The sequence below is a fragment of the Taudactylus pleione genome, unplaced genomic scaffold (genome assembly GCF_031769625.1).
Source record: "Taudactylus pleione unplaced genomic scaffold, aTauple2 ptg000304l, whole genome shotgun sequence".
Taxonomy (NCBI): Eukaryota; Metazoa; Chordata; class Amphibia; order Anura; family Myobatrachidae; genus Taudactylus; species Taudactylus pleione.
This window is the reverse complement of record NW_028284705.1, coordinates 1433354-1459009: the sequence shown is the minus strand read 5'-3', so window position 1 is coordinate 1459009 and position 25656 is coordinate 1433354. Positions and strand designations below refer to the sequence as shown.

Sequence of the window (25656 nt, the reverse complement as noted above, 5' to 3'; positions counted from 1 at the left end):
AACGTTATTTGTGCCTCAGGGTAGCGCTGGATACACAAATACAATATCACAGACAACATGTACAGAAGAATAAAGGAAAATACTTTCACAGGGTAAATTCTGACCATCATCACTTTTTTGGAATTTCAGAGATTCCTGACGTTCTCCATATGGTACATTAAAAAAATATAATACAAAAGGATTCCTTAATGATGTTATAAACACTGTAAATGTCAGTTCTGTATAATAGGCTGAAAAAAATGTGTCGGTCTCGCAAATAGGATATATGTAGTTTGTGCGAACTCATATAATGGTGTGAGATTATTCTCATCTAGGTTTCTATAATGCTTCCGCCCTTTAAATTCCCACACAGAACATTCACTGGATAGGGATATTTGAAGAAAAGAGGAATATATAGCGTACCCTACTTACATTCGGTGTACGTTGTAGTCTGCTCATAAAGGTTTCTTTTATGTATTTCAAAATACTCTCAGTTTGTCACCATATAGACCCAATCCTCATACAAAAGGAGAAGAGTGGTGTATATAACGCACAAACCTTATTCTTCTGTACATGTTGTCTGTGATATTGTATATGTATATCCAGCGCCACAATGAGGCACAAAAAATTTCTTTATGTCGCCCAAAACCTATGTTTTTACTATTTTCATAATAAAAGTTTAGACTTTAGTTTTCTTTTCCATAAAAAAATTGATTGTGCCGTAAACTTGTTTTCTTGTGCATTTATAATGTTCTGGCCCCCTGCACCTACAATCATTGGAACAACTCGTCGTCTACCTTCCTGCAGCAAAGCGTCCTCACATATTGGGGAGGGGCACAATATATAATATAATGCACTGGCTGGGGCACACAGAGCTGCTGGAGGTGCCATTATACAGATGGGCTACTTTATCTTCCTGCAGGATGCAGATCTTCCTCCTGGTGACGCTGGCGGCCGCATTGTTGACACAGAGCCAGTGCTGCAATCCCAAACCTGAAGGTAATTTATTATATTACAATTCTCAATTGATTGATTACAGGATAAAATAAAGAGGTCCAGGTGTGTCTCAGAGGGGTGAGGAGGTAACGGATGGCAGATAGCGAGGACCAGGTGTGTCTCAGAGGGGCGAGGAGGTAACGTATGGCAGACAGCGAGGACCAGGTGTGTCTCAGAGGGGTGAGGAGGTAACGGATGGCAGACAGCGAGGACCAGGTGTGTCTCAGAGGGGTGAGGAGGTAACGGATGGCAGATAGCGAGGTCCAGGTGTGTCTCAGAGGGGTGAGGAGGTAACGGATGGCAGACAGCGAGGACCAGGTGTGTCTCAGAGGGGTGAAGAGGTAACAGATGGCAGACAGCTAGGACCAGGTGTGTCTCAGAGGGGTGAGGAGGTAACGGATGGCAGACAGTGAGGACCAGGTGTTTCTCAGAGGGGTGAGGAGGTAACGGATGGCAGACAGCGAGTACCAGGTGTGTCTAAGAGGGGTGAGGAGGTAACGGATGGCAGACAGCGAGGACCAGGTGTGTCTCAGAGGGGTGAGGCGGTAACATATGGCAGACAGCGAGGTCCAGGTGTGTCTCAGAGGGGTGAGGAGGTAACGGATGGCAGACAGCGAGGTCCAGGTGTGTCTCAGAGGGGTGAGGAAGTAACGGATGTCAGACAGCGAGGACCAGGTGTGTCTCAGAGGGGTGAAGAGGTAATGGATGGCAGACAGCGTGGTCCAGGTGTGTCTCAGAGGGGTGAAGAGGTAATGGATGGCAGACAGCGTGGTCCAGGTGTGTCTCAGAGGGGTGAGGAGGTAATGGATGGCAGACAGCGAGGTCCAGGTGTCTCAGAGGGGTGAGGAGGTAATGGATGGCAGACAGCGAGGTCCAGGTGTGTCTCAGAGGGGTGAGGAGGTAACGGATGGCAGACAGTGAGGACCAGGTGTCTCTCAGAGGGGTGAGGAGGTAATGGATGGCAGACAGCGAGGTCCAGGTGTGTCTAAGAGGGGTGAGGAGGTAGTGGATGGCAGACAGCGAGGTCCAGGTGTGTCTAAGAGGGGTGAGGCGGTAACGGATGGCAGACAGTGAGGTCCAGGTGTGTCTAAGAGGGGTGAGGTGGTAACGGATGGCAGACAGTGAGGTCCAGGTGTGTCTCAGAGGGGTGAGGAGGTAACGGATGGCAGATAGCGAGGTCCAGGTGTGTCTCAGAGGGGTGAGGAGGTAACAGATGGCAGACAGCGAGGTCCAGGTGTGTCTCAGAGGGGTGAGGAGGTAATGAATTGCAGACAGTGAAGAATCAGGCGTGTCTCAGAGGGGTGAGGAGGTAACGGATGGCAGACAGCGAGCTCCAGGTGTGTCTCAGAGGGGTGAGGAGGTAATGGATGGCAGACAGCGAGGTGAAGGTGTCTCAGAGGGGTGAGGAGGTAATGGATGGCAGACAGCGAGGTCCAGGTGTGTCTCAGAGGGGTGAGGAGGTAACGGATGGCAGACAGTGAGGACCAGGTGTCTCTCAGAGGGGTGAGGAGGTAATGGATGGCAGACAGCGAGGTCCAGGTGTGTCTAAGAGCGGTGAGGAGGTAACGGATGGCAGACAGCGAGGACCAGGTGTGTCTAAGAGGGGTGAGGCAGTAACAGATGGCAGACAGCGAGGTCCAGGTGTGTCTCAGAGGGGTGAGGAGGTAACGGATGGCAGACAGCGAGATCCAGGTGTGTCACAGAGGGGTGAGGCGGTAACGGATGGCAGACAGTGAGGTCCAGGTGTGTCTAAGAGGGGTGAGGTGGTAACGGATGGCAGACAGTGAGGTCCAGGTGTGTCTCAGAGGGGTGAGGAGGTAACGGATGGCAGATAGCGAGCTCCAGGTGTGTCTCAGAGGGGTGAGGAGGTAACAGATGACAGACAGCGAGTACCAGGTGTGTCTCAGAGGGGTGAGGAGGTAATGAATTGCAGACAGCGAAGAACCAGGCGTGTCTCAGAGGGGTGAGGAGGTAACGGATGGCAGACAGCGAGCTCCAGGTGTGTCTCAGAGAGGTGAGGAGGTAACGGATGGCAGACAGCGAGGACCAGGTGTGTCTCAGAGGGGTGAGAAGGTAACGGATGGCAGACAACGAGGTCCAGGTGTGTCTCAGAGGGGTGAGGAGGTAACAGATGGCAGACAGCGAGGACCAAGAGTGTGTCAGAGGGGTGAGGAGGTAACGGATGGCAGACAGCAATGACCAGGTGTGTCTCAGAGGGGTGAGGAGATAACGGATGGCAGACAGCGAGGACCAGGTGTGTCTCAGAGGGGTGAGGCAGTAACAGATGGCAGACAGCGAGGTCCAGGTGTGTCTCAGAGGGGTGAGGAGGTAACGGATGGCAGACAGCGAGATCCAGGTGTGTCACAGAGGGGTGAGGAGGTAACGGATGGCAGACAGCGAGGTCCAGGTGTCTCAGAGGGATGAGAAGGTAACGGATGGCAGAGAGCGAGGACCAGGTGTGTCTCAGAGGAGTGATGAGGTAACGGATGGCAGGCAGCGAGGTCCAGGTGTGTCTCAGAGGGGTGAGGAGGTAACGGATGGCAGACAGCGAGGTCCAGGTGTGTCTCAGAGGGGTGAGGAGGTAACGGATGGCAGACAGCGAGGACCAGGTGTGTCTCAGAGGGGTGAGGAGGTAACGGATGGCAGACAGCGAGGACCAGGTGTGTCTCAGAGGGGTGAGGAGGTAACGGATGGCAGACAGCGAGGACCAGGTGTGTCTCAGATGGGTGATGAGGTAACGGATGTCAGGCAGCGAGGTCCAGGTGTGTCTCAGAGGGGTGAGGAGGTAACGGATGGCAGACAGCGAGGTCCAGGTGTGTCTCAGAGGAGTGATGAGGTAACGGATGGCAGGCAGCGAGGTCCAGGTGTGTCTCAGAGGGGTGAGGAGGTAACGGATGGCAGACAGCGAGGTCCAGGTGTGTCTCAGAGGGGTGAAGAGGTAACGGATGGCAGACAGCTAGCTCCAGGGGACGGCAGGTGCTAGATGTGTATCTATGGCTGACTATATCTCTGATATACAGTACAATATGTTTCCATCTTGTTTCAGGTATTAATTTAGCCAGGGATGGACAGGCCACTCAGAGCTCTCTCTATGATTATCACATAAAAGGTGTCCCTGCGAACGCCATTGATGGCAATAGAAATGGGGATTTTCTCAAACGTTCGTGCACTCACAACAAACTTGAGAATAATCCCTGGTGGAGACTGGAACTCAAGAAAAGCTATAAGATTGGAACCATTATTGTGGCAAATCGGCAAGAATGCTGCGCTGACCGGATCCTGGGGGCCGAGGTCCGTGTTGGGAACTCTCCTGACAACAACAATCCTGTGTGAGTATCATTAGTAACAACCAGATTATTGTCTATTAGTGACGTACAGTACAGGTATTATCTGTCAGTGACGTACAGTACAGGTATTATCTATCAGTGATGTACAGTACAGGTGTTAGTGAAGTACAGGTCTGGTAGTATCTAGCAGTGACATACAGTACAGGTATTATCTATCAGTGAAGTACAGTACAGGTATTATCTATCAGTGACGTACAGGACCAGTATTATTTATCAGTGACATAAAGTACAGGTATTATCTATCAGTGACGTACAGCACAGGTATCATCTATCAGTGACGTACAGGTCTGGTATTTATTAGTGACGTACAGTACAGTTATTATCTATCAGTGATGTACAGGACCAGTATTATTAGTGGCTTAGAGTACAGGTATTATCTATCAGTGAAGTCAGTACAGGTATTATCTATTGGTGACGTACAGGATCAGTATTATTTATCAGTGACGTACAGTACAAGTATTATCTATTGGTGACGTACAGTACAGGTATTATCTGTCAGTGATGTACATGTCTGGTATTAGTGACGTACAGTACAGGTATTGTCTATTAGTGATGTACAGTACGGGTATCTATCAGTGAAGTACAGGGCCGGTATTATCTATCAGTGATGTACAGTACAGGTATTATCTATCAGATAATACCAGACCTGTACTTCACTGAGAGATAATACCTGTACTGTAAGTCACTGATAATACCTGTACTGTACATTACTGGTAATACCTATACTGTACATCACTGCTACATAATACCAGTCCTGTACTTTACTAATACCTGTACTGTATGTCACTAATAGATAATACCTGTACTGTACATCATTGATAAATACCAGACCTGTACATCACTGATAGATAACACCAGACCTGTACTTCACTGATAAATAACTGTACTGTACATCACTGCTAGTGAAGTACAGGTCTGGTGTTATCTATCAGTGATGTACAGTACAGGTATTATCTAACACCATACCTGTACTTCACTAGCAGTGATGTACAGTTATTTATCAGTGAAGTACAGGTCTGGTGTTATCTATCAGTGATGTACAGGTCTGGTATTTATCAATGATGTACAGTACAGGTATTATCTATCAGTGATGTACAGTACAGGTATTATCTATCAGTGAAGTACAGGTCTGGTATTAGTGATGTACAGTACAGGTATTATCTATTAGTGATGTACAGTACAGGTATCAGTGAAGTACAGGTCTGGTGTTATCTATCAGTCATGTACAGTACAGGTATTATCTATTAGTGACGTACAGTACAGGTATTAGTGAAGTACAGGTCTGGTATTTATCAGTGATGTACAGTACAGGTATTATCTATTAGTGATGTACAGTACAGGTATTAGTGAAGTACAGGTCTGATATTTATCAGTGATGTACAGTACAGGTATTATCTATTAGTGATGTACAGTACAGGTATTAGTGAAGTACAGGTCTGGTATAGGTGACATACAGTACAAGTATTATCTATCAGTGATGTACAGGGCTGGTAATATCTATCAGTGACGTACAGTACGGGTATTATCTATTGGTGACGTACAGTACAGGTATTATCCATCAGTGATGTACAGTACAGGTATTTATCAGAAGTACAGGTCTGATAGTATCTATCAGTTATGTATAGTACAGGTATTATCTATCAGTGATGAACAGTACAGGTATTATCTATCATTGACGTACAGTACAGGTATTATCTATCAGTGACGTACAGGACCAGTATTATTTATCAGTGACAAAGTACAGGTATTATCTATCAGTGACATACAGGACCAGTATTATTTATCAGTGACGTACAGGTCTGGTATTAGTGACATACAGTACAGGTATTATCTATTAGTGACGTGCAGTACAGGCATTATCTATCAGTGAAGTACAGGGCTGGTATTAACTATCAGTGATGTACAGTACAGATATTATCTATCAGATAATACCAGACCTGTACTTCACTGATAATACCTGTACTGTATGTCACTGATAATACCTGTACTGTACATCACTGGTAAAACCTATACTGTACATCACTGATACATAATACCGTTCCTGTACTTCACTAATACCTGTACTGTACGTCACTAATAGATAATACCTGTACTGTACATCACTGATAAATACCAGACCTGTACCTCACTGATAGATAATACCTGTACTGTACATCACTGATAGATAACACCAGACCTGTACTTCACTGATAAATAACTGTACTGTACATCACTGATAGTGAAGTACAGGTCTGGTGTTATCTATCAGTGATGTACAGTACAGGTATTATCTATCAGTGAAGTACAGGTCTGGTATTAGTGATGTACAGTACAGGTATTAGTGAAGTACAGGTCTAGTATTATCAATCAGTGACGTACAGTACAGGTATTATCTATCAGTGACGTACAGTACAGGTATTTATCAGTGATGTACAGTACAGGTATTATCTATCAGTGACGTACAGTACAGGTATTTATCAGTGATGTACAGTACAGGTATTGTCTATCAGTGACGTACAGTACAGGTATTGTCTATTAGTGACGTACAGTACGGGTATCTATCAGTGAAGTACAGGGCCGGTATTATCTATCAGTGATGTACAGTACAGGTATTATCTATCAGATAATACCAGACCTGTACTTCACTGAGAGATAATACCTGTACTGTACGTCACTGATAATACCTGTACTGTACATTACTGGTAATACCTATACAGTACATCACTGCTACATAATACCAGTCCTGTACTTTACTAATACCTGTACTGTATGTCACTAATAGATAATACCTGTACTGTACATCATTGATAAATACCAGACCTGTACATCACTGATAGATAACACCAGACCTGTACTTCACTGATAAATAACTGTACTGTACATCACTGCTAGTGAAGTACAGGTCTGGTGTTATCTATCAGTGATGTACAGTACAGGTATTATCTAACACCATACCTGTACTTCACTAGCAGTGATGTACAGTTATTTATCAATGAAGTACAGGTCTGGTGTTATCTATCAGTGATGTACAGTACAGGTATTATCTATCAGTGAAGTACAGGTCTGGTATTAGTGATGTACAGTACAGGTATTATCTATTAGTGATGTACAGTACAGGTATCAGTGAAGTACAGGTCTGGTGTTATCTATCAGTCATGTACAGTACAGGTATTATCTATTAGTGACGTACAGTACAGGTATTAGTGAAGTACAGGTCTGGTATTTATCAGTGATGTACAGTACAGGTATTATCTATTAGTGATGTACAGTACAGGTATTAGTGAAGTACAGGTCTGATATTTATCAGTGATGTACAGTACAGGTATTATCTATTAGTGATGTACAGTACAGGTATTAGTGAAGTACAGGTCTGGTATAGGTGACATACAGTACAAGTATTATCTATCAGTGATGTACAGGGCTGGTAATATCTATCAGTGACGTACAGTACGGGTATTATCTATTGGTGACGTACAGTACAGGTATTATCCATCAGTGATGTACAGTACAGGTATTTATCAGAAGTACAGGTCTGATAGTATCTATCAGTTATGTATAGTACAGGTATTATCTATCAGTGATGAACAGTACAGGTATTATCTATCATTGACGTACAGTACAGGTATTATCTATCAGTGACGTACAGGACCAGTATTATTTATCAGTGACAAAGTACAGGTATTATCTATCAGTGACGTACAGGTCTGGTATTTATTAGTGACGTACAGGTCTGGTATTTATTAGTGACGTACAGTACAGGTATTATCTATCAGTGACATACAGGACCAGTATTATTTATCAGTGACGTACAGGTCTGGTATTAGTGACATACAGTACAGGTATTATCTATTAGTGACGTGCAGTACAGGCATTATCTATCAGTGAAGTACAGGGCTGGTATTAACTATCAGTGATGTACAGTACAGATATTATCTATCAGATAATACCAGACCTGTACTTCACTGATAATACCTGTACTGTATGTCACTGATAATACCTGTACTGTACATCACTGGTAAAACCTATACTGTACATCACTGATACATAATACCGTTCCTGTACTTCACTAATACCTGTACTGTACGTCACTAATAGATAATACCTGTACTGTACATCACTGATAAATACCAGACCTGTACCTCACTGATAGATAATACCTGTACTGTACATCACTGATAGATAACACCAGACCTGTACTTCACTGATAAATAACTGTACTGTACATCACTGATAGTGAAGTACAGGTCTGGTGTTATCTATCAGTGATGTACAGTACAGGTATTATCTATCAGTGAAGTACAGGTCTGGTATTAGTGATGTACAGTACAGGTATTAGTGAAGTACAGGTCTAGTATTATCAATCAGTGACGTACAGTACAGGTATTATCTATCAGTGACGTACAGTACAGGTATTTATCAGTGATGTACAGTACAGGTATTATCTATCAGTGACGTACAGTACAGGTATTTATCAGTGATGTACAGTACAGGTATTGTCTATCAGTGACGTACAGTACAGGTATTGTCTATTAGTGACGTACAGTACGGGTATCACTATCTATCAGTGAAGTACAGGGCCGGTATTATCTATCAGTGATGTACAGTACAGGTATTATCTATCAGATAATACCAGACCTGTACTTCACTGAGAGATAATACCTGTACTGTACGTCACTGATAATACCTGTACTGTACATTACTGGTAATACCTATACTGTACATCACTGCTACATAATACCAGTCCTGTACTTTACTAATACCTGTACTGTATGTCACTAATAGATAATACCTGTACTGTACATCATTGATAAATACCAGACCTGTACATCACTGATAGATAACACCAGACCTGTACTTCACTGATAAATAACTGTACTGTACATCACTGCTAGTGAAGTACAGGTCTGGTGTTATCTATCAGTGATGTACAGTACAGGTATTATCTAACACCATACCTGTACTTCACTAGCAGTGATGTACAGTTATTTATCAGTGAAGTACAGGTCTGGTGTTATCTATCAGTGATGTACAGTACAGGTATTATCTATCAGTGAAGTACAGGTCTGGTATTAGTGATGTACAGTACAGGTATTATCTATTAGTGATGTACAGTACAGGTATCAGTGAAGTACAGGTCTGGTGTTATCTATCAGTCATGTACAGTACAGGTATTATCTATTAGTGACGTACAGTACAGGTATTAGTGAAGTACAGGTCTGGTATTTATCAGTGATGTACAGTAGAGGTATTATCTATTAGTGATGTACAGTACAGGTATTAGTGAAGTACAGGTCTGATATTTATCAGTGATGTACAGTACAGGTATTATCTATTAGTGATGTACAGTACAGGTATTAGTGAAGTACAGGTCTGGTATAGGTGACATACAGTACAAGTATTATCTATCAGTGATGTACAGGGCTGGTAATATCTATCAGTGACGTACAGTACGGGTATTATCTATTGGTGACGTACAGTACAGGTATTATCCATCAGTGATGTACAGTACAGGTATTTATCAGAAGTACAGGTCTGATAGTATCTATCAGTTATGTATAGTACAGGTATTATCTATCAGTGATGAACAGTACAGGTATTATCTATCATTGACGTACAGTACAGGTATTATCTATCAGTGACGTACAGGACCAGTATTATTTATCAGTGACAAAGTACAGGTATTATCTATCAGTGACGTACAGGTCTGGTATTTATTAGTGACGTACAGGTCTGGTATTTATTAGTGACGTACAGTACAGGTATTATCTATCAGTGACATACAGGACCAGTATTATTTATCAGTGAAGTACAGGTCTGGTATTAGTGATGTACAGTACAGGTATTAGTGAAGTACAGGTCTAGTATTATCAATCAGTGACGTACAGTACAGGTATTATCTATCAGTGACGTACAGTACAGGTATTTATCAGTGATGTACAGTACAGGTATTATCTATCAGTGACGTACAGTACAGGTATTTATCAGTGATGTACAGTACAGGTATTGTCTATCAGTGACGTACAGTACAGGTATTGTCTATTAGTGACGTACAGTACGGGTATCACTATCTATCAGTGAAGTACAGGGCCGGTATTATCTATCAGTGATGTACAGTACAGGTATTATCTATCAGATAATACCAGACCTGTACTTCACTGAGAGATAATACCTGTACTGTACGTCACTGATAATACCTGTACTGTACATTACTGGTAATACCTATACTGTACATCACTGCTACATAATACCAGTCCTGTACTTTACTAATACCTGTACTGTATGTCACTAATAGATAATACCTGTACTGTACATCATTGATAAATACCAGACCTGTACATCACTGATAGATAACACCAGACCTGTACTTCACTGATAAATAACTGTACTGTACATCACTGCTAGTGAAGTACAGGTCTGGTGTTATCTATCAGTGATGTACAGTACAGGTATTATCTAACACCATACCTGTACTTCACTAGCAGTGATGTACAGTTATTTATCAGTGAAGTACAGGTCTGGTGTTATCTATCAGTGATGTACAGTACAGGTATTATCTATCAGTGAAGTACAGGTCTGGTATTAGTGATGTACAGTACAGGTATTATCTATTAGTGATGTACAGTACAGGTATCAGTGAAGTACAGGTCTGGTGTTATCTATCAGTCATGTACAGTACAGGTATTATCTATTAGTGACGTACAGTACAGGTATTAGTGAAGTACAGGTCTGGTATTTATCAGTGATGTACAGTAGAGGTATTATCTATTAGTGATGTACAGTACAGGTATTAGTGAAGTACAGGTCTGATATTTATCAGTGATGTACAGTACAGGTATTATCTATTAGTGATGTACAGTACAGGTATTAGTGAAGTACAGGTCTGGTATAGGTGACATACAGTACAAGTATTATCTATCAGTGATGTACAGGGCTGGTAATATCTATCAGTGACGTACAGTACGGGTATTATCTATTGGTGACGTACAGTACAGGTATTATCCATCAGTGATGTACAGTACAGGTATTTATCAGAAGTACAGGTCTGATAGTATCTATCAGTTATGTATAGTACAGGTATTATCTATCAGTGATGAACAGTACAGGTATTATCTATCATTGACGTACAGTACAGGTATTATCTATCAGTGACGTACAGGACCAGTATTATTTATCAGTGACAAAGTACAGGTATTATCTATCAGTGACGTACAGGTCTGGTATTTATTAGTGACGTACAGGTCTGGTATTTATTAGTGACGTACAGTACAGGTATTATCTATCAGTGACATACAGGACCAGTATTATTTATCAGTGACGTACAGGTCTGGTATTAGTGACATACAGTACAGGTATTATCTATTAGTGACGTGCAGTACAGGCATTATCTATCAGTGAAGTACAGGGCTGGTATTAACTATCAGTGATGTACAGTACAGATATTATCTATCAGATAATACCAGACCTGTACTTCACTGATAATACCTGTACTGTATGTCACTGATAATACCTGTACTGTACATCACTGGTAAAACCTATACTGTACATCACTGATACATAATACCGTTCCTGTACTTCACTAATACCTGTACTGTACGTCACTAATAGATAATACCTGTACTGTACATCACTGATAAATACCAGACCTGTACCTCACTGATAGATAATACCTGTACTGTACATCACTGATAGATAACACCAGACCTGTACTTCACTGATAAATAACTGTACTGTACATCACTGATAGTGAAGTACAGGTCTGGTGTTATCTATCAGTGATGTACAGTACAGGTATTATCTATCAGTGAAGTACAGGTCTGGTATTAGTGATGTACAGTACAGGTATTAGTGAAGTACAGGTCTAGTATTATCAATCAGTGACGTACAGTACAGGTATTATCTATCAGTGACGTACAGTACAGGTATTTATCAGTGATGTACAGTACAGGTATTATCTATCAGTGACGTACAGTACAGGTATTTATCAGTGATGTACAGTACAGGTATTATCTATCAGTGACGTACAGTACAGGTATTATCTATCAGTGATGTACAGTACAGGTATTTATCAGTGATGTACAGTACAGGTATTATCTATCAGTGACGTACAGTACAGGTATTATCTATCAGTGATGTACAGTACAGGTATTTATCAGTGATGTACAGTACAGGTATTATCTATCAGTGATGTACAGTACAGGTATTATCTATCAGTGGGCCTGATTCAGCTTGGATCGCAGTTGCTAATACGCATGCAATTGGCTGATTGTTGATCACTGCTCATGCGTATGCATTGCAGTGCGCATACGCGAACCAGCTACTGCGATCGGGACTGCGATCACAGTGACCATGCAGACCCATCGCAGGTTGATTGACAGTAAGTGCTGTTTGTGGGTGGTGATGGGGGGGTGGTCGGTGAAACGCAGGCGTGCCAGGGCGTTTGAACGCTGTCACATGGGCATGCATAAATTATCCACTGCGATGCCGTACGCAGCCTGATAGCATGCGCTGAAGTGAGCAATTTCTGAGTAAAGTCAGAACTTGTGCAAGTGTGCGTGAGGCTGCGATGGTACTTGATTGTACCGATGTTTCCGCAGTCTTGGTAAACATTACGGATTTGTGTAAGGTAAAGTGTAGTTTTTCTATATCTCCAGCCCCAGTAGCTCCACCCACAGTTCCTGAACCTATTTTTTAGCCCTGAGTACAGGTTTTATCTATCAGTGATGTACAGGGTGGTATTATCTATCAGTGATGTACAGTACAGGTATTATCTATCAGTGATGTACAGTACAGGTATTATCTATCAGTGATGTACAGGGCCGGCATTATCTATCAGTGATGTACAGTACAGGTATTATCTATCAGTGATGTACAGGGTGGTATTATCTATTAGTGACGTACAGTACAGGTATTATCTATCAGTGATGTACAGTACAGGTATTATCTATCAGTGATGTACAGGGTGGTATTATCTATCAGTGATGTACAGGGCCGGCATTATCTATCAGTGATGTACAGGGTGGTATTATCTATCAGTGATGTACAGGGTGGTATTATCTATCAGTGATGTACAGTACAGGTATTATCTATCAGTGATGTACAGGGCCGGTATTATCTATCAGTGATGTACAGTTATTATCTATCTGTGATGTACAGGGTGGTATTATCTATCAGTGATGTACAGTACAGGTATTATCTATCAGTGATGTACAGGGTGGTATTATCTATCAGTGATGTACAGTACAGGACAGGTATTATCTATCAGTGATGTACAGGGCCGGTATTATCTATCAGTGATGTACAGTACAGGTATTATCTATCAGTGATGTACAGGACAGGTATTATCTATCAGTGATGTACAGTTATTATCAGTGATGTACAGGGTGGTATTATCTATCAGTGATGTACAGTACAGGTATTATCTATCAGTGATGTACAGTTATTATCCATCAGTGATGTACAGGGTGGTATTATCTATCAGTGATGTACAGTACAGGTATTATCTATCAGTGATGTACAGTACAGGTATTATCTATCAGTGATGTACAGTTATTATCTATCAGTGATGTACAGGGTGGTATTATCTATCAGTGATGTACAGTACAGGTATTATCTATCAGTGATGTACAGGGTGGTATTATCTATCAGTGATGTACAGTACAGGTATTATCTATCAGTGATGTACAGGGTGGTATTATCTATCAGTGATGTACAGGGTAGTATTATCTATCAGTGATGTACAGTACAGGTATTATCTATCAGTGATGTACAGGGTGGTATTATCTATCAGTGATGTACAGGGTAGTATTATCTATCAGTGATGTACAGTACAGGTATTATCTATCAGTGATGTACAGGGTGGTATTATCTATCAGTGATGTACAGGGTGGTATTATCTATCAGTGATGTACAGTACAGGTATTATCTATCAGTGATGTACAGGGCTGGTATTATCTATCAGTGATGTACAGGGTGGTATTATCTATCAGTGATGTACAGGGCCGGTATTATCTATCAGTGATGTACAGTTATTATCTATCAGTGATGTACAGGGTGGTATTATCTATCAGTGATGTACAGTACAGGTATTATCTATCAGTGATGTACAGGGTGGTATTATCTATCAGTGATGTACAGTACAGGTATTATCTATCAGTGATGTACAGGGCCGGTATTATCTATCAGTGATGTACAGGGTGGTATTATCTATCAGTGATGTACAGTTATTATCTATCAGTGATGTACAGGGTGGTATTATCTATCAGTGATGTACAGTACAGGTATTATCTATCAGTGATGTACAGGGTGGTATTATCTATAACTGATGTGAAAGACCAGCCAGAAATATCCATCATGTTGGAATATGCATGTACAGGTGGTGCAAACCAACAGACGGTCCAGAGACAACAAACAGCCCAGATTGCTTAAGCAGTGGGGTAGTATATTGATAGCATGGGTAGTACTAAGTTCGGCGGCCACCTGTTGAAGGAGTGAAGCCTCCCTGGACTTTAGTCCACATTTCATGGTAGACATGTCAGTAAGACTCCTCTTACTGACGACATGGACCACATCAGCAGTCTGAGTATTAAGAAACCTCAGGAGTGCTGTTACCCTCAAGATTTTTGATTTCTTCCACACTTGTGACTTTTAAATCTAATATTGCCCATGGACTCCATTCTCAGCATTTAGACCTTGACCTTTGTTTCTGAATGTCTTGAGGTTCGCTGAATGCTAAAATACTTGCCACTTTCTCATCATGTCTTTTAGGTTTGTTACCTGATATTTGATATTGCAGAACACATCTTTTCTATCACTGAATGTCTACTCTGGTACAGTACTTTCTGGTTCAGAAATATCTACAGTTGCTGGCATATCCAGTGACTTGTTCTGCATTTCAGTTTCCAGCTTTTCTCTAACTTGTGGTGTTTCCTTGAATATAATATTTCTTGACTGGACAAACTGCATTGTACTTGGATCCCATAATCTGTAGCCTTTACTTTCATGGCCATAGCCAAGCATTATACTCTCTACTGATTTTTAATCCAGCATGTGTCTTTTTTTTCTTTTGGTATATTCACATAGGACGTAATTCCAAAAGTTCTGAGATGTTTTACACCTGGTTTTCTTTTTGACCATGCTTCAATAGGTTTTATGTCCTTTAGGGCAACTGTAGGAGAACGGTTATTGAGATAAACTGCTGTGGACATGGCTTCTGCAAAATAACAATGTTTCTAGGCCTGTGCCCTTTAGCATATATTTTGCTTTGTCAACTAGTGTATGGTTTGCTCGTTCCCTCACACAATTTTGCTCAGGAGTATAGGCAATGGCCAATTGATAGCACTGGGGAACAGTCAATCTGTTGCCAGGGATTTAAGAGTCGATTTCAATTAATTTTGTGCTCCTGATCATGAATATGCCATGCTTATTTTGCAATTGGCTCTAGATTTTGAGATACAGTATGCATATGTCTTTAATATTTCTGAAAAATTAAATTAAACAATGTTAAAAATAGTTAAAAAGATATATATTTTTTTTATTCGGATTAAATTCATAAAATGTTGTAAAAAGACACAGAATAATTACATACATAAGTGTTAGGAAGCTATGAGAACCGTTTTTTGTAAGATTTTCTTTTGTATTCTTGTTGCGGGAAGTCCCTCTGCAGACTCCAATAGTAATCGGCCATCATGTGACGATCCCACCTTCCCTGATATCTATCTTTCATTACCTGAATATCCTGGTGGAACCGTTCACACTGTTCTTCCCTCAAATCTCCTAAGGCTCGATTCAATTAAATGCGAAGTAAATAGTTCCGGGAATGAGCTCCCGAAGCTATTCAATTCATCGCGCTGCTAAGCCCGACTAAGGATTTCTTCTCGCATCCCTCCTGGGATGCGATCAGAAATCCGACAAAGGTCCAGGCGCGATGCTGTTTTCTGCCCTTAGCCCGACGGAAACAGCATCACGCCGGGGAGTTTAGTCGGAGAATGCCCTCATGACTAAACACCCTGTTTAAAGTGCGAGAAAGACCATTCCCCGACCTAACATCGTGCAGAATTTAATAGCTTCGGGAGCTCATTCCCAGCGCTATTCACTTTGCGTTTAATTGAATTGAGCCCCTAGATTGGACTGGATGTGATCTGAATGGCTGTACAAAAAAATTAAAAATGTACTTTAATACTCATGTTGGCACCTACTTTTTTGAAACATTTTAGCACATTGTGGACTAATTCATAATAGTTTTCTGCCTTGGGATTTCCTAAAAATTCTTGAAAGACACACATAACTCAGCCATGCTTCAGATTCGGTTTCAGTCATAGATGTGGTCAAATTTGGATCCTTCACCAGTTTCCGTATTTGTGGGCCAGAAAAAATTCCTGCCTTTAATTTTTCAATACTAAGACATAGAGAAATGTTCGACAAATATACGAGAAACAATTCCCTGACTTGTCCAATACTTTTACAAATTGTTTCATTAAACCCAGTTTGATATGGAGAGGCGACAGTATGATTTTATTTTTCCTGCCAACTAAGGGCTCATGAATGACGTTGGCTTCTCCTACAGTTATAACTTCTCTTGGAGGCCATACGGATTGCTGCCAGTGCTTTTGTTTTGCACGACTATCCCATAAGCATATGTGACAAGGATACTTAGTATATCCACTTTGCTGCCCAATAAGACATTTTTCCATTTTTAAATTGACACAAACAGATACTGATGCTGAGAATAAGCAATTTTTTCTAAGACTAACTTGATTTTTTCATACTGTTCTTTACGTTTTGTTGAATGACCGATAGGAATCAACGCAAATTTATTTCCATTGTGCAGTAATACACATTTTAAGCTCCGTTTAGATCTATCCAAAAAGAGCCGCCATACTTCAAACGGAGAAAATAATAGAATTTTATAATTTTTCATGAATTTGAAAACTGGAGCCAATTCAGCTATAGTGAAGACCTAATGCGAAAATAGGACCTGCGAGTACTCTCACTCCTATATAAAATCCTTGGCAAGAAAAAAATTATATTTTTTTTGTTCCCCAGTGTAGTCATTTCCATGTTTCTTCATGAAGAGTTCCACTTCTCTGTTTAGATATTCTTCACCATTATCAGATCTCAGAGTCTTAAGTTTGTGACCAGTTTCATTCTCTTCAGGTCTGTAATCTTCTTTGCTATATCAGATTTCTCTCTGATGAAGTACACGTGTCATTCTTGTGAAGTCCTCTATGATCGTCACATATCTGTCACAGTAACTGTATCCACTTACTGACTTTACTTCCATTGGACCACATATATCTGTAACTCAAGTGGTGCTGTGAAGTAGCTCTGCTTGCTGACTTTGGAAATGGCTGACTGCTTTGTTTTCCTACTATACAGCTCTCACACACACGTTTCTCTGTGTCACTCACTGACATTCCTGTGACCGTACCGTTGTAATTTCTGAACATCCTCATATCCAAGATGGCAAAATCTTCTATGCCAGAGTTCTAATGACTGTTACTCAGTTGTCATCATTGAGTAACAGTGCTGTGTATCAAGGATGTACAACTGCTGATGCTTTGTGCATGTACAGTAGGTATGACTGTCTCTTTTCTGTTTCTCACAATAAACTTTCTTTTAGCAGAATTAACTCTGTGGCCTCTCTGTTCTAGGACACTAATGCCTATCAGATTTGTTCCATTTTTTGGTACATAAAGCACAACTTGTTTTTTTTTAACTTTTGCTCTAGTCCCAATTTTCAAGCTGGTCTTAAATTGTTCTATCTTTTGTCTTTGTAAGGACTTGATTGCCAATCCCTTTGATTGTGATAGGATCCCAATGCAACTAACTTGGTGAACCATTCCTCATTGCAGCTGAAATGCATTGTTGTAACTGAATCGACAGGGCCTGGAGAAAGCTGGGGGCCGGGTGGCAGCATTGCAGATATGCACTGGCAGCCAGGAAGAAACAGCATTGCTGGTGGCATTTAAAATATGACACCATCTGCGAGTCAATCACAGCTCGCAGAACGGCAGGCCAAAAGTCTAAATGTCACAACTCACGGATGGATAGTGGATGCTAACCCATACTTAGGGATTAATGAGACCCAGTACTGAAGTGCGGAGTCTAACGTGCCAGCGGTATACACCAAGGACCCCCGCAAGGAGGTTTCGACTTAGCAGATCGGACAAACAGGTTGCAGCCATCAGACTTGGTTCCCTTGTACTGGTGCTGGTGTTCTTTGGATTGAGCAGATACAATACAGATGTAAACGTAGTCGATAAGCCGAGTCTGAACCAAATGGGCAAGATGGTACCAAGGAGCAGATGAAAACATGTCATGGAGTATAGTCAAGGTCAAAACCGGAATACAAGTGCAGTGCCAGGGTGAAGACAGAATTAAGTGGCGAACAAACAGAAGTCAGGAACGAGCAGGCGTAATCACTGGGAACACTGGAGTAAGGTTGGGAGACTTTACTATGGCACAGGAGTGCACCCTGAGTCTCTCTTATATAGGGGAAGGTTGAATTGGGTGCTCCTGTGATGTCACTAGGAGGTGTGCTTGGCCCTTTAAATCTTCCTGCAGGTCGGCGCTTGCACCCCTAGGGGGAGTTGTGGCCGCCTGCACTCACAGCCGAATCGACCCGGTGGGGAGACACCGGAAGCAAGACACTTGCAGCTGGGCGCCGGGGACTCCTGTGTTGCCGGACCCGGTAAGTAATGCCCAGTGTCCCACACACTGTTGCACTATATTTGTGAATAGGTATTCCAACGTATCCTTACTCACTTCTAAAGAAGTGTGAATGAAGCCTATCAAAGATTTCTTTTATACACCCAGTCCAGTGTTAGATCTCAGCACCAACTGCTGCAAGACTGGGCATACCCAACTCACTTGAAATGATTCTAATGTACAGTAGATGTATAAAGGTTTCTTTACATGGTCATTATAACACGTAACATACTCAATTATAAATATGGCTGATCTCCCTCATAAAGGTTTCTTTATATTCCCATAGTAGCACATCAATCATTCTGTGGGATCCAATATAAGGCAATTTATTGAAATGTTCACACAATGAAAAACTCAACAAGTCCACAAATAGTCCAATTCATAGCCCCATGCTGCAGGTACAGATCATTTAGCTCATATGTATATGTCCGGGTCAATACAGAGCAATAAATAGTATAAAGGCAAATTGGATCAAGGGTCCTCTGTGGGCTAATCCTCCAGCAACCAACGCGTTTTGATCAGATGCCTTGAAAAAGGTCTTAGTGATTGAAATGCGTTGGTTGCTGTGAAGTGATCAATATGTGCTCTGTGCTGCATAAACCAGAGTGTAGTGTAACAGTGCCCATACTGTCTAACATTGTAAAAAGGCTGAGGTTAGCTAAGTGAGCCTGTGGAGGTGCCAGGGTTAATTAGCAGCATAGATGAGGTTGGGTATGCAGAGGTTGCCCCCAGAGGTGCAGCCTAGAAGTCTGAGGAGATACTGTGACATACACCTGTACCTCTGAGTGTGCTGAATTGTGTGTTCTAAGATCCAGACAATGGAGCCCATTTACCATTAAATATTTGCGGCTTATTTGCCAAAATCACCCGTTTTTCGGGTGGTAACTGCAAATATTTAGTATCACCCCCATGTATGAAGGAGGGTCCGCTTGCAGCCGACAGCCACATAGGTTCCTTGGGGGGGGGGGTGCAATGCTACCAAATTTGCCAACTTCCAAAATGCGATGCATTCCAGAGATTGGCAACGGCAGCTGAAGATGGCGTTAGCCTATTGTGGCCTATGGGCTATGCTTTGCGTAATTAGCCGGCAGAGGGTTCCCCCAGCAATGGCAGCGCAGTAGCCCCGGCAGCACTCTGGGTACACAGCAGAGCCCCTGCATGCGCTGGATGATACATTCCAGCACTATGATCACATCTTGCAATGCAATCATCGGCGCTATTATCATGCCCAGATCACATTGCAAAGGTGATCAGTAATAAATGGGCCCCAATATGTCCCTGTGTGTAGCCAATGAATGTAATGGTTCCGGCGAGGGCATTGTGTATTGCACAGCTGGAGCATTGTGTATTGTACAGCTGGGGCATTGTGTATTGTATAGCTGGGGCATTGTGTATTGTATAGCTGGGGCATTGTGTATTGTATCGCTGGGGCATTGTGTATTGTGTAGCTGGGGCATTGTGTATTGCATAGCTGGGGCATTGTGTACTGTATAGCTAGGACATTGTGTATTGTATAGCTGGGCATTGTGTATTGTATAGCTGGAGCATTGTGGATTGTATAGCAAGGACATTGTGGATTGTGTAGCTGGGGCATTGTGTATTGTATAGCTGGGGCATTGTGTATTGTATAGCTGGGGCATTGTGTATTGTATAGCTGGGCATTGTGTATTGTATAGCTGGGGCATTGTGTATTGTATAGCTAGGACATTGTGTATTGTATAGCTGGGACATTGTGTATTGTATAGCTAGGACATTGTGTATTGTAAATCTGGGGCATTGTGTATTGTATAGCTGGGGCATTGTGTATTGTATAGCTAGGACATTGTGTATTGTATAGCTGGGGCATTGTGGATTGTATAGCTAGGACATTGTGTATTGTATAGCTGGGGCATTGTGTATTGTATAGCTGGGGCATTGTGTATTGTATAGCTGGGGCAGTGTGTATTGTGTAGCTGGGGCACGGTGTATTGTGTAGCTGGGGCACGGTGTATTGTGTAGCTGGGGCACGGTGTATTGTGTAGCTGGGGCACGGTGTATTGTATAGCTGGGGCACGGTGTATTGTATAGCTAGGGCATGGTGTATTGTATAGCTAGGGCATGGTGTATTGTATAGCTGGGGCACTGTGGATTGTATAGCTGGGGCAGTGTGTATTGTGTAGCTGGGGCACGGTGTATTGTGTAGCTGGGGCACGGTGTATTGTATAGCTGGGGCATTGTGTATTGTATAGCTGGGGCATTGTGTATTGTATAGCTGGGGCAGTGTGTATTGTGTAGCTGGGGCACGGTGTATTGTGTAGCTGGGGCACGGTGTATTGTGTAGCTGGGGCACGGTGTATTGTATAGCTGGGGCACTGTGTATTGTATAGCTAGGGCATGGTGTATTGTATAGCTAGGGCACGGTGTATTGTATAGCTGGGGCACTGTGGATTGTATAGCTGGGGCACTGTGGATTGTATAGCTGGGGCAGTGTGTATTGTGTAGCTGGGGCACGGTGTATTGTGTAGCTGGGGCACGGTGTATTGTATAGCTGGGGCATTGTGTATTGTATAGCTGGGGCATTGTGTATTGTATAGCTGGGGCACGGTGTATTGTGTAGCTGGGGCACGGTGTATTGTGTAGCTGGGGCACGGTGTATTGTGTAGCTGGGGCACGGTGTATTGTATAGCTGGGGCACTGTGTATTGTATAGCTAGGGCATGGTGTATTGTATAGCTAGGGCACGGTGTATTGTATAGCTGGGGCACTGTGGATTGTATAGCTGGGGCACTGTGGATTGTATAGCTGGGGCATGGTGTATTGTATAGCTAGGACATTGTGTATTGTATAGCTAGGACATTGTGTATTGTATAGCTGGGGCATTGTGGATTGTATAGCTGGGGCATTGTGGATTGTATAGCTGGGGCATTGTGTATTGTATAGCTAGGACATTGTGTATTGTATAGCTGGGGCATTGTGTACTGTATAGCTAGGGCATTGTGTATTGTATAGCTGGGGCACTGTGTATTGTATAGCTAGGGCATTGTGTATTGTATAGCTGGGGCACTGTGTATTGTATAGCTAGGGCACTATGTATTGTATAGCTGGGGCATTGTGAATTGTATAGCTAGGGCATTGTGTATTGTACTCTGGGTCACCTGAGAGGCTCTGAAGCTGAACACCCCCTGTACCCTTAGGCTACTCTGTGGGGATAAGAAGGGCCTTCCTATTAGCATGAGGAGGTCAGTCACTATCCTTGGCTGAAGGGCTGACACTCTGCCAGGGGTTTGCTGTGGAACCCATTGTGTTGGATTATTGGGACAGGTTATTCATCTGGGACCCTGTATTGCATGAGGACCTTTACATCAGTCTGTGGACATTTGGGTCACCTCAGGGGTCTGTGCCTAGTCCCCCAGCATTATCGGGCTCATCCCTCGACGTATTGAACATGTAAGTGAACCCCTCTTCAATCCATTTCATCTTCAGGATAAACCTCATTTCAAGTTGTTCATACTCTACAGTATGTTAGGGATCTGCAGACCCGGTATCCTCCCTGTATCCTCCCTGTATCCTCTCTTCAGAAGATCGAGGTCTGCGGGTCATACAGTGCCAAGGGATTGATTGGGGAATTCCGGGTAATAGTGTCTGATTATATAGGGGAGAGGCAGGATGGACATACAACACAAGCTCTTGTACATTGGTAATATTACATGTATATCACCGGCGTATTGTCTGTACAGCTTAAGTGCACATTGGTGATATATAAATGTCGCAATACATGATTACAAATGGTTCCTCATACACACAGCCTCAATTCGCCATACAGCGCAAGATACCCAGCATGGCTGAGCTGCACTGAGCGGTGTAGTGTATCGACTTTATCTATAAATTTTATTCGCACCACAGACGCAGCGCGGCACCCCTCACAGGGTCTGATTCACAGATTCCCGGTTATCTGGAATCTGCGCTTGTGCAAGACCCTTTCTACGAGTCTCATGCTGGCGGGTTCGGTCGGTCGTGTCCTCCACGTTTTCCGGGAGTGGCCAGCCCAGGATATGTGTTGATTAACGCAGTGTCCTGGGCTCGTAAGCCAGCCAGTCTAAGTAAGCTGATATTACTCAGATGGTCGAAGGCCCGGCACCATTCACCATCATGACCATCAAACACCGTTGGTCGCGATGGTGATCCCAGCCTGCGACCTCCGTGTCATACACGTCAAATGTCGCACATCACATAGATCAGTGTAAACTTGCTAAGTCATTTTGTTGCTTCCAGTTGTTTTATATGTGAGAATAAGACTCACATTTGAGTGAGAAAAATTGGCGCGGCACAAGGCCTGGCTAGCCGAGAGGCGCTGTTTGGCATGACTGAAGTCACGGTGCATGAGAACACATCTGTACGTGTAGTGTGTGAGTGGCGGGTGTGTGTGTGTGAGTGGCGGGTGTGAGTGGCGGGTGTGTGTGTGTGTGAGTGGCGGGTGTGTGTGAGTGGCGGGTGTGTGTGGAAGGGTCACTGACCTCTTTTGTCAGATACAGGGACCGATGTATGTGATGTAACTATAAACTCCTGCATTTAGGGGGTGATTCAGCAAGGATCTCAATTGCAAAGCTGCACACATAGGGGGTGCACGCAGGCAGCTTTGCAATCACGTCCTTGCTAATATGCAAATGCAGCAGGTGGTGTATGACCCCCTGTATGACACCAAATTGTATGACAACCCCTGTATGACACCCCCTGCTGCATTTGCAATCTCAGCACTGCAACAGAGGCCCTGTTTCAGATCCGGACGCTCTGACAGAGTGCTCGCTCTGAATCAGGGCCGGTCTTTTTTTTTTTTGAACGGCCTCCTGGCCGCTCGCATAGCTGTGGGTGACCATCGGGCTTGCGACGAGACTCTTGTGGTAGGGTCTAGTTGCCGCAAGCCCCAGAGAGATTTCAGCTCTAACAGAGCCGAAATCTCTCCACTGACATCACTTGTGTTGTCAGTGGGGCCGGCCCCAAACGGTAGGCGTTCACATGGGAACGCCTCCGTTTGGGCAGCCACCCCCTGGCCCGCCCACCAAAGCGGGCGTGCTGTCACTCAATATTGACAGCACGCCCCCTTTGGTGCGAGACCCGGAGCGACAGTTTGCCCATCGCAATCCGGGTCTCGCGCATGCGCACGACAGAGCCGGCTCCATCGTGCGCATGTGCTCTGGGCCACCATCGACCAGTTGCGAGCGCTCAGCGCTTACGACCGGGTCTGAATCAGGCCCAGAGTTCGCAGGCTGGGATCACCATCGCAACCATCGGTGGTCGATGGTCATAATGGTGGACCGGGCCACTGGCCAGCTGAATAAGCCTCAGCTTACTCAGGACGGCCGGCTTGTGAGGCCAGGAAGCCGCATCGGTCAATGCAGTCCCTGGCCTTGCCACTCCCGGGTACACCCCCGTTTCCGGGAACGCCGCCCGACACCGCACTACCCCTTAAATGCCTCTGCCTGTCAATCATGCAGAGGCACTGAAGGGGCTGCGTGCAACTACGCAGGACCCATTCTGCACACTCGAAGAATAGGTCCGATAATCGGGAAACTGCGTTCAGTGTTGCAATTGCGTGCACTGCTAAATCAGCAATAATGTCTTATACTGCAGCATAACATCTGCCAATCGCACAACAACTCCCATCATCTCCTCTTCTCCTGTTTCCGCAGCTGTGGGGTCATCTCCGGGACCGGACATATCACCACGCTTTGCTGTAACGGGATGGAAGGTCGCTATGTCAGTGTAGTCCTCCCTGGCGCACAGAAGTACCTGCACATCTGTGAGGTGGAGGTCTATGGAAACGAGCTGGAGTCGCTGCCCAATCACGTCTGCTGGTAGACAACGTCCGTTATACCCTTATATCTTATAGTGTTCCCAGCTGATAAACAGGGACTGGTCATGTGAAATCCGGCCCACATGCTGTCTGTAACATCCACACTGTAAACCATTTGTCAGACAGTTCAGCATTAATAAACGTTTTCCTGTATCATCACTGATGCCTGTCTGACTGACTTATTCATCTGTGGGGTCAGGAAATCTCTAAGCCGTAATAATAATCTTTCTATAGCTCACAAATACACATATGCAGTGCCGACAGCCTCCTCCCAGCACAGGTTCCCTGCAATGGCGTCACTAGGAGGTAAGGGGTGCGGAAACTGGGTGACACCATCCGAGGGCATGCGCGCCTCATCCACACTGTGCTGGGAGAGACTGGGGGCTTCCCAGCAGCTTCCAGAACTCTGGGCAAGCTCCCAGAATGATGAGGACAGTGGCGGGACCACCTAAGCAGCACACATCAGGGGGCGTGGCATCGCTATGCACATGGCCACGTCCCCTGTACGAGGGGTAGAAAAGTGCCGCACTGGTCATCACACCCAGTGACGCCTCTGAGCTTACACACTAACCCTGACTGAGCTTACACCCTAACCCTGACTGAGCTCACACACTGACCCTGACTGAGCTCACACACTGACCCTGACTGAGCTCACACACTGACCCTGACTGAGCTCACACACTGACCCTGACTGAGCTCACACACTGACCCTGACTGAGCTCACACACTGACCCTGACTGAGCTCACACACTGACCCTAACTGAGCTTACACACTGACCCTGACTGAGCTCACACACTGACCCTAACTGAGCTTACACAC

General features: G+C 43.8%; 1 protein-coding gene across 1 annotated transcript; it reads left to right on the top strand.

The window, feature by feature from the left end:
- The first annotated feature begins 902 nt into the window (after positions 1–902).
- On the top strand, positions 903–24841 carry LOC148511587 (fucolectin-like). The gene is made up of 3 exons (XM_088442062.1): positions 903–978; positions 4022–4304; positions 24673–24841. The coding sequence occupies exons 1-3, from the start codon at positions 903–905 to the stop codon at positions 24839–24841; spliced, it is 528 nt and encodes a 175-aa protein (XP_088298188.1).
- Positions 24842–25656: the final 815 nt, after the last annotated feature.

Coding starts and splice junctions, on each gene's coding strand:
- LOC148511587 (XM_088442062.1), top strand. CDS start 903: ATGCAGATCTTCCTCCTGGTGACGCTGGCGGCCGCATTGTTGACACAG. Junction 979..4,021: donor CTGCAATCCCAAACCTGAAG/GTAATTTATTAT, acceptor ATCTTGTTTCAG/GTATTAATTTAGCCAGGGAT. Junction 4,305..24,672: donor CCTGACAACAACAATCCTGT/GTGAGTATCATT, acceptor CTGTTTCCGCAG/CTGTGGGGTCATCTCCGGGA.